This window comes from Salmo trutta, chromosome 4, assembly GCF_901001165.1.
Source record: "Salmo trutta chromosome 4, fSalTru1.1, whole genome shotgun sequence".
Taxonomy (NCBI): domain Eukaryota; kingdom Metazoa; phylum Chordata; class Actinopteri; order Salmoniformes; family Salmonidae; genus Salmo; species Salmo trutta.
The window spans coordinates 41,941,354-41,952,087 of record NC_042960.1 but is presented as its reverse complement, the minus strand read 5'-3'; the positions used below and the strand labels follow the sequence as shown (position 1 = coordinate 41,952,087).

Genomic DNA, 10,734 nt, shown 5'->3' with positions numbered 1-10,734 from the left:
TCCCTCTGCATCTCTGCCTCTATCTCTCTCTTTCCTTTCCATTCTTCCACCATCCCTATCTCCGTCTGCTTCCTCCTCTGCACCTGAAGATAAAGATGGAGTAACAATATCATTAAAACCGCAATATGTAACTTTTTGACGACCCAACTAAATTCACATAGAAATGTGAGTTATAGATCTGTCATTTTCACTGAAAGCAAGTCTAAGAAGCGGTAGATATGTTTTATGTGCATTATTTCTATGCTTCGCCTTCTTAAGTTGCATTTTTGCGTCTTTTACTTTCGGTTTTGTACACCAACTTCAAACAGCTGAAAATATATTTTATAGCGGTTTAGATGTTTCTCTACACTGAATCATCGTACCAAACCATACACTTTGCTTGTTTTGCCAGATAAGCTGAAATTATGCGAACTATTCCAATTTTAGCAACCAGGAAATGGCGGAGCGATTTCTGCATATTGCACCTTTAAATCAACACAACAATGTGTAAGAGACAGGTGCAGTACCAGAGCTCTCCGGTAGATGTCTCTGTCTCAGTTTGGACTGGTTGGGTTTGCTGCTCTGGGGAGGAGGGTCTGGTTTAGATGCATTCATAGAAACCCGTCCAGGGGGAACCCCTCCTCCACCCCTCCACCCTTCCACCTGTCCTACAGCAGTGTCTGAGTGCAGATGTCTGTCCGTCTGTGTGTCAGAGTACTTCTGTCTGTCCACGGTTGCCTCCATGTTTTTCTGGGAGTCAGTCTCACTTTTAGGTGATGGAGTCCTGTCTGATGGGTAAGGGGGCAGAGGCCTCTGAGCCAGATGCTGTCCCTGGGCTTGTCTGTCAGACTGTCTCCCTGACTGTCTGCTCTCTATCCACTGTCTGTCTATCTGTATGTCTGTCGGTCGTCCCTCTGCCCATTTTCTGTCTGTCTGTTGTCTGCTCACCGTCCACTGTCTATCTCGATCAAACTGTCTGTCGATCTGTCTCTGTGTGTGTCTGTCAACTGTCCACTGTCTTTCCATGTGTCTATCTGCATGCCTGCTCTCTGTCCAATATCTGTCCATCTGTCTCTCTGCTGTTCTTCCCTCTGTCCATGTTTTGTCTGACAGTTTGTCCTCGGTCCAGTGCCGGTCAGAGTGTCTGTCAGCCGGTCTTATTAATGTCCTCTCTCTGTCTGTGTGAAGCCCCTCTGTCCACTGTCTGTCCACCTGTCTGTCCTCTGACCAATGTCTGTCAGTATCTGCAGGTTGCTCGTGCGCTGTCTCTAGCTTTGATGGCTGTAAATAACACAGAGGAAAAGATGAGAAGAGATATTATAACCATGTGAAGCCCCTCTGTCCATCAACCAGTATGAATGTTTTCTACCACAAGTGATACAGCATAGACTGTACCTGGCTGGGTGAGTAGAAGGGGTGTCTGCTGCCCGGCATGCCAGGCTGTGGTGGTATGCTCTGCACTGGCTGCAGGCTCAGGCCTACTGGCTCCTCCCCCCTCTGGTCCTCCACCTTCCCATCAGCCCCCTCACCAGGAGAGCAGGCCCTGGCAGCAGAACGAGGGGGCTGCAGCAGCGTGTAGACATTCTCAGTGGCTGTCCTGAGAGAGAGAAGAGCAAAGAGGACAGTCAGAGAAACAATGAGAGTCAACCAAGAATTTGCTCAGTGGCCCCTGGATTTTATTTGATTTGGTGTGGATAACAATTGGGGCCTGTTTAGGCTTTCTAACCTAGCAGGATAAGCTATAATACTGTTTTAATATTGGGATAGAATATATTACACTTGCATAATTCTTTACATCTTTATTCATTAGACTACATCATCATTGCCATCATTCTGTTGCATCTCATAATCTGAGTGGGAGAAGGGCAACAGCTGTCATCTACATCTGTTTTACACACACTGGTGTCGTTAACATCTGTTTTACACACACTGGTGTCATCTACATCTGTTTACACACACTGGTGTCATCTACATCTGTTTACACACACTGGTGTCATCTACATCTGTTTACACACACTGGTGACATCTACATCTGTTTACACACACTGGTGTCATCTACATCTGTTTACACACACTGGTGTCATTTACATCTGTTTTACAGACACTGGTGACATCTACATCTGTTTACACACACTGGTGTCATTTACATCTGTTTACACACACTGGTGACATCTACATCTGTTTACACACACTGGTGTCATCTACATCTGTTTACACACACTGGTGTCATCTACATCTGTTTACACACACTGGTGACATCTACATCTGTTTACACACACTGGTGTCATCTACATCTGTTTACACACACTGGTGTCATCTACATCTGTTTACACACACTGGTGACATCTACATCTGTTTACACACACTGGTGTCATTTACATCTGTTTACACACACTGGTGACATCTACATCTGTTTACACACACTGGTGACATCTACATCTGTTTACACACACTGGTGTCATTTACATCTGTTTACACACACTGGTGTCATCTACATCTGTTTTACAGACACTGGTGTCATCTACATCTGTTTACACACACTGGTGTCATTTACATCTGTTTACATACACTGGTGTCATCTACATCTGTTTACACACACTGGTGTCATTTACATCTGTTTTACAGACACTGGTGACATCTACATCTGTTTTACACACACTGGTGTCATCTACATCTGTTTTACACACACTGGTGTCATTTACATCTGTTTACACACACTGGTGACATCTACATCTGTTTTACACACACTGGTGTCATCTACATCTGTTTTACACACACTGGTGACATCTACATCTGTTTTACACACTGGTGTCATTTACATCTGTTTACACACACTTGTGACATCTACATCTGTTTTACACACTGGTGTCATCTACATCTGTTTTACACACACTGGTGTCATCTACATCTGTTTACACACACTTGTGTCATTTGCATCTGTTTACACACACTGGTGACATTTACATCTGTTTTACACACACTGGTGTCATCTACATCTGTTTACACACACTTGTGTCATTTGCATCTGTTTACACACACTGGTGTCATTTGCATCTGTTTACACACACTGGTGTCATCTACATCTGTTTTACAGACACTGGTGTCATCTACATCTGTTTACACACACTGGTGTCATTTACATCTGTTTACATACACTGGTGTCATCTACATCTGTTTACACACACTGGTGTCATTTACATCTGTTTTACAGACACTGGTGACATCTACATCTGTTTTACACACACTGGTGTCATCTACATCTGTTTTACACACACTGGTGTCATTTACATCTGTTTACACACACTGGTGACATCTACATCTGTTTTACACACACTGGTGTCATCTACATCTGTTTTACACACACTGGTGACATCTACATCTGTTTTACACACTGGTGTCATTTACATCTGTTTACACACACTTGTGACATCTACATCTGTTTTACACACTGGTGTCATCTACATCTGTTTTACACACACTGGTGTCATCTACATCTGTTTACACACACTGGTGTCATTTGCATCTGTTTACACACACTGGTGTCATTTACATCTGTTTACACACACTGGTGACATCTACATCGGTTTACACACACTGGTGACATCTACATCGGTTTACACACACTGGTGTCATTTACATCTGTTTACACACACTTGTGACATCTACATCTGTTTTACAGACACTGGTGACATCTACATCTGTTTACACACACTGGTGTCATTTACATCTGTTTACACACACTTGTGACATCTACATCTGTTTTACACACACTGGTGACATCTACATCTGTTTTACACACACTGGTGTCATCTACATCTGTTTTACACACACTGGTGTCATTTACATCTGTTTTACACACACTGGTGACATCTACATCTGTTTTACACACACTGGTGACATCTACATCTGTTTTACACACACTGGTGACATCTACATCTGCAGTGCTCTCTGGCAGCATGACCATTCCTCATATCAATACAGCACTGCTTCCCAGCACTGCTTAATAGTACACAGGGTACACAGAGCATGCACTTAATGCTCATCATACTAACAGAGGGACAGAGAGAGGATGAAAGTTAGAGGGAGAAAGAGAGAGTGAATGAGAGTGATACGTATTCATAAAGAGGTAAGGGGCAAACGTGTTATAAAGTGAAAGTGAAGATCATGCGACACTGATATAAATCATGATGTGTAGATTGCACGGCTTTATATATCATACTACCTGGGTGTGTGTGTGTGTGTGATACTGAGGATTCACAAACCCTGTGGGTGCCGTGGCAACAGTTTGACACTCCTCCCCACACCCATCTCCGCCAGACTCTGGCCCCTGATTGGAGAGCGTTGAGTTGCGGTTCCTACGGAAACCAAAGATGGCCAGCATATTGCGTCTTTTCTTTCTCCTGAGAGAGTGGGCTTTATGGAGAGAGGACAACTGACTGACATAGGGAAAAAGAGATGGAAAGGGTAGAGAGAGATGAGGAGAACAAAACAGGAAGAACATAAAGGGTGAAGACAAAAGGCAGATATAAAGAGAGACAAAGACCATAGCTATACAGTAAAAATATGTACAAAACATTAGGAACACCTTCATAATAGTGAGTTGCAGCCCCCACCGCTCAAAAGAAGAGCCTCAATTCATTGGGGCATGGACTTGAAAGCGTTCCACGGGGATTCTGGCCCATGTTGACTCCAATGCTTCCCACAGTTGTATCAAGTCGGCTAGATGTCCTTTGGGTGGTGGACCATTATTGATACACATGGGAAACAAGTGTGAAAAACCCAGCAGCATTGCAGTTCTTGACACACTCAAACCAATGTGCCTGGCACCTACTACCATACGCTGTTCAAAGGCACTTTTATTTATTTTAATTTTAAATTTAACCTTTATTTAACTAGGCAAGTCAGTTAAGAACAAATTCTTATTTACAATGACGGCCTACCAAAAGGCAAAAGGCCTCCTGTGGGGACGGGGCCTGGGATTAAAAATATATTTTTTAAAATAAGAACATAGGACAAAACAGAGCAAAATAGAAATTGGCCTATAACAGTTAAGATCAGCTTGATCTCCCCCTTTAAATAAAGGACGCAACGTGGCTTCCTTCAAAGCAATAGGAACCTCCCCAGAGAGGAGAGACAAGTTAAAAAGGTCAGATAGGCTTGGCGATGATAGGGGCAGCAGCCTTAAAGAAGAAAGGGTCTAAATAATCTGACCCAGATGTTTTTTGGGGGTCAAGTTTAAGGAGCTCCTTTAGCACCTCGGACTCAGTGACCGCCTGCAGGGAGAAACTTTGTAGCGGGGCAAGGGGGAAAAGAGGGAGGAGCATCGGGACTGGTTGCATTAGAAGTCGTGGGAGATGAGGAAATGTTGGATGGGCAAGGAGGCATGGCTGAGTCAAATAGGAATCCTGACTTAATGAAGTGGTGATTAAAGAGCTCAGCCATGTGCTCCTTGTCAGTAACAACCACATCATCAACATTAAGGGACATGGACAGCTATGAGGAGGAGGATTAATTCTCCAGGTCTTGAACCGTTTTCCAGAACTTCTTGGGGTTAGACCCACAGAGAGATAACTGCTCCTTAAAGTAATTAACTTTGGCCTTCCGGATAGCCTGAGTGCACTTATTTCTCATTTGCCTGAACGAGAGCCAGTCAGCCTGAATATGCGCGTGCCTTTCGCAAATGGAATTCTTGAGGTGGAGTAACTCTGCCAGATCACGGTCGAACCAGGGACTGAACTTGTTTTAATTTCTCATTTTCTTTATGGGGGCGTGTTTGTTAACAATACCACTGAAAATATTTTTAAAAAAGAAGGTCCAAGCATCTTCGACAGAGGGGATCAAGCTGATTCTATACCAATTTACAGAGGCCAGGTGATGAAGGAAGGCTTGCTCATTCAAGTTTTTTAGCAAGCGTCTATGAAAAATCAGGACAGGCCGTTTCACTGAGCAGCCATTACGAACGCAGGCTGTAAAACAGTGATCACTAAGGTCATTACAGAAAACACCAGACTGATACCTATCAGGATTATTTGTGAGGATAACATCAATGAGAGTAGCCTTTTCTGGGTTTTTGGAGTCATACCTTGTGGGATTGGTAATAATCTGAGAAAGATTTAGGGAGTCCCATTGCTTTAGGACTTGGTCAGGTGGTTTAAGCATGTCCCAGTTTAGGTCACGTAGCAGGACAAATTCAGACTTAGTGTATGGGGCCAGGAGAGGGCTAAGGTCATTTAGGGTACAGGCCGGTGCTGATCGTGAACGATAACACCCAGCAACAGACAACAAAAAGCTATTTGAAAGTGTAATGCTTGAAACAGCAAATCAAATTGTTTGGGGACAGACTTGGTGGAGACAACTGAGGACTGAAGGTGATCCTTGGTAAAGATTGCCACTCCACAGCCTTTGGAAGGTCTGTCTTGCCGAAAAAGGTTGTAACCAGAAAGGTTAACATCAGTGTTCAAAACACTCTTTCTTAACCACGTCTCGGTAATGACCAACACATCTGGATTGGAGCTGTGAACACACACTTTCAACTGATCCATTTTAGGTAATAAGCTTCTAGTGTTAACGTGTAGAAAACCCAGGCTTTTACGAGAGCAGAAATCAGTGAAGCAGATATCAGAGCACAAGTCAGAATTGGGGCTATCAACAGTAGATGGGCCAGGGTGTACATGCACATTTCCAGAATCAGGGCAAGGCACTTCAATATTTTGTATTACCCATTCACCCTCTGAATGGCACACATACACAATCCATGTCTCAATTGTCTCAAGGCTTAAAAATCCTTCTTTAACCTGTCTTCTCCCTTTCATCTACACTGATTGAAGTGGATTTAACAAGTAACATCAATAAGGGATCATAGCTTTCATCTGGATTCACATGGTCAGTCTGTCATGGAAAGAGCAGGTGTTCCTAATGTTTTGTACACTCAGTATATGTCTATATCATAAGCCTGTTCAGTTTGTCCCTAGTCAGCAACTGTACTTTCACTTATTCACCCTGTCATCAGTCCCTATATGTTTCTCTGGGCAGCTGCCTCACTGAAACACTTCCTGGCAGTGAGAGACGTTGCAAGGATACAATTCATGGCACACAACGCTTTATCCAGAGTGCATTAATTTAGAAATATGCTTAACAGTAAATGTAATAATACTAAAAGCATCTACTTAACCAGATGATCTGCTGTGTGGATGTACTTTAGCATGGACCAGCATTACTCTGCCGGCATGTGACAAGAGGAGAGGGTACTCTCTAAAGCTATTACTAAAGGCAAAGCTCACCTAAAATCCTTATCCTGAAAGTAGTCCTATGCTAAATGACTTGAGTTGTAGTTACTTTGGAGGTGATTCATGCAATTTAGATCATGCTTATAGTGTGCCATTCACCCCTATTTGTTTTTGAGAGAGAGAGAGAGAGAGAGAGAGAGAGAGAGAGAGAGAGAGAGAGAGATCTACCTATCAGGGAGAACTCTCTTGGAGTAGAAATCTGGGAGTCCATCATCAAGAGGAGTGACAGCTCCGTTTTCTGTGCAATGCTGGGGACAGAGAGAGAGATATTTCAGAATTACGATACTATTCTTAAACATCCATTTATATTCCAGAAATAAAGACTGATTTCCCACACTGTTTGTAAGAGCTTATTGGAGGGGCTTACAATTTATTTTTTAATGTTCTGTTTGTAATAATACAAATGGTTTATCTCTAGCTTCAGAGAGATGACTTAACCCAATTGGAGTAATTCACTTAGTATAGATTACCCTGGACCCAATCCAATTCATTCTGAAAAATAGAGCAGCACGCTGCCACTGCCGGGAGGCCCTAACATTTGGGAATATGCGGAGGGAATTATGCATGAACCATAAATTAAGTCAAAGTTGTATTATCATTACTTTAATCACATGAATAATGGTTCTTTTGGAATAGAAAATGTGCTTGGGCAAGCATGCAAAATGTATAAATAATGGCAATACTAAATGCTTGTTAAATAAACCAGATGTATCAATATTAACATCAGGTCTATTTAACAAGCAATTAATATAGCCATTAGTTATACATTTTGCTTGTATCATAAGGGAATATTGTCTTTGTAGTGGTCATTAGCAATGCAAATAACATCTGTATTCTGTCTTATTAATATGCAAGTATCTCGATGTAACTCCATGAGTTTTTAAAGTTCACTTATGTTAACTATGTGTTGCCATATCAGTATCTCCTTAAATGTATAATTTATTAGCTAATATATCTACGTCTTTATGCTTCTGCACTCAGATGAGAAATCTACTACAGCAGGGGCCTCTCGGTGTATACAATATTCATAAGTGAATATATAAGTGAATATAGAGCCTGTATTTCCATATTCATAGTTCAGTATCACACAGTCAGCAGTTCAGTAGTATACAGTACCATTCAAAAGTTTGGGGTCACTTAGAAATGTCCTTGTTTTTTAAAGAAAAGCACATTTGTTGTCCATTAAAATAACATCAAATTGATCAGAAATACAGTGTAGACATTGTTAATGCTGTAAATGACTATTGTAGCTGGAAACGGCAGATTTTTTATGGAATATCTACATAGGCGTACAGAGGCCCATTTTCAGCAACCATCACTCCTGTGTTCCAATGGCACATTGTGTTAGCTAATCCAAGTTTATCATGCCGTTTCCAGCTACAATAGTCATTTACAACATTAACAATGTCTACACTGTATTTCTGATCAATTTTATGTTATTTTAATGGACACATTTTTTTGCTTTTCTTTCAAAACCAAGGACATTTATAAGTGACCCCAAACTTTTGAACAGTAGTGTATATTCCATACGGGGTGAGATCCTGATGTCAGCTTCCTCTTACTGTGTCAGAGGGGGCGTGTCCTGCTCGGTGCCTCCGTGGGGGCCTTGGCCTAACCCGCGTCACATGATGTAGAGGTGCACCCTGGGTAGGGAGTTCAGACAGCCCCTCACAGGATGCGGAGCGAGAGAGGGCTGAGAACGAAGAGGACGTAGAGGGGGGCGGGGAGGAGCTGGAGTCATCACACAGGCCTGAAATAGAGAGCGAAAAAAAGATGGAAAGATGACGAGATGAGAGCGAAACAGATGCATAAAAGGGAGAGAAATGGGGAAGGAAGCGGCGATGGGGTAGAAGTTCCCTTAGCAGTCATGTGGTGCTGTCATCTGTGCTTGAAATAAACACTGTTTAAAAACTACAGCAAATATGTTGAGGCAGTAATGGGTTCAGGTTGGCATGCACACAAGCCATTAATGGCTCACTCAGAGAGAGAGAGGAAGGAGAATGAGGGAGAGGGAAAGAGGGAGAGAAAAACAGACACAGCAGGACACAGTCACTAATGGACCTATAAAAGAGAGAGAGATGGGAGGAAGAGAGCGATAGAGGGATATAGAGAGATAGTGGGACGGAGACATACTCACTCAGTCTGGTTGAAACGGGTCGTATTCGTCTAGTTCTGGAGCTGTGCTTCTTTATGGCAATTGTGTCCTAGAGAGGGAAGAGAAAGATGTCAAAACACCAACACACATCCTAAACAGACGATGTCGACGCACGATGCTTACTATGCTGGTGCCCAGCTCCTCGTCTGTGATGTCCAGAGAGTCTCTGTGTCTGTGTGACCTCCGGCCTGTCCCTCCATCACATGTCCCCTCCCAACGCTTCACCTGGGACACCTGACGCGTCTGGGACAGGGACAGGGAGCAGACACTACACATGAATAAATGTATTATGAAGGTTGTTATGAATGATACTGCAACGCTCATAAAGGTGTTATGACTGGTTTCACAAAGGTGTTATAAAGGTTGCTATGAATGATACTGCAAAAGTGTATTCTGGTGTTATGAATGCCTTATGTGTGCCCCTTAAAGTAAAGTGTTACTGGTTATGGTAGGCAAAAGGTGACAGAATCAATATCCGGCCTATAGACAGACAGACACACAGACAGACGACAGCATGTCTATACCAGGGTCTTTTGAGTGGCGTAGAGCTCCTGCAAGATCTGATCCACAATGGAGTTGGTGAGATAGGAAACCACTGAGAGCTTCACCTCTCTGGGAGAGAGGGAGAGAGACAAAAAGAGGGAGAGGGAGCAGGAGAGGGAGGCAGGGCGGAGAGGAGGGGGAAGACAGTATGATGGAATGAGTTCACAGATACCCACACTGATTAAATTGAACAAATGAGACTGCATCGCTAATCTTCATCCTTCAGCTCCCCCTCTTTTTCCTTCCTTCCTTCCTTCCTTCCCTCCCTCCCTCCCTCCCTCCCTTTCTTACTCCAGCGCGCGGTGGATGTCCTGAGCTGCTCGCTCCATCAGGGCCGTACGGATGGCTGAGCGAGGGATGGACACACGCTCAGAGACGGACGAGAGCGGGGGACTCAATCTCTCTGCTGCAGAGGAGGACAGCGGGCACAGCTCACGACAGAGAGACACCATGGAGTCAACTATCACCTGTCAATCAACAAGCCAAATAAACAATCAATAAACCAATCAAATATTCAACCAATCCCTGTGTTGCCTAATTTACATTTTTTTTATGAAGAAGTAAATCAAAAGTTTATATAAATATGTGATGTATTGAGGATTGCACCTGTAGTTCCTTGTCGGCTGCCTTGGCCAGTTCTCCTGCCAGTGAGTCCAGTCTCTGTCTGACTGGCCCATCTACTGACAGCACATGAGCTAGCTCACAGAGGGAGGGGTACAGCTGAAAATGAGAGAAAGAAAAAAGAGAGAGAGAAAGAGTGAGTGTGTGTGT

The 10,734-nt window shown here is 43.2% G+C and overlaps 1 protein-coding gene across 1 annotated transcript in view; it reads right to left on the bottom strand.

The window, feature by feature from the left end:
- Positions 1-10,734, bottom strand: part of LOC115192368 (capping protein, Arp2/3 and myosin-I linker protein 3) — a 53,992-nt gene that overhangs the window by 3,524 nt on the left and 39,734 nt on the right. Inside the window, exons 26-36 of the mRNA XM_029750777.1 lie at positions 10,570-10,683; positions 10,255-10,430; positions 9,945-10,032; positions 9,544-9,663; positions 9,403-9,469; positions 8,828-9,015; positions 7,434-7,513; positions 4,242-4,415; positions 1,375-1,576; positions 507-1,260; positions 1-83 (exon numbers count right to left, since the gene is read on the bottom strand). The exon at positions 1-83 is cut by the window's left edge and continues 24 nt beyond it. Of these exons, the coding sequence (XP_029606637.1) occupies positions 1-83; positions 507-1,260; positions 1,375-1,576; positions 4,242-4,415; positions 7,434-7,513; positions 8,828-9,015; positions 9,403-9,469; positions 9,544-9,663; positions 9,945-10,032; positions 10,255-10,430; positions 10,570-10,683 (2,046 nt within the window). The remainder of the gene's footprint in view (positions 84-506; positions 1,261-1,374; positions 1,577-4,241; positions 4,416-7,433; positions 7,514-8,827; positions 9,016-9,402; positions 9,470-9,543; positions 9,664-9,944; positions 10,033-10,254; positions 10,431-10,569; positions 10,684-10,734) is intronic.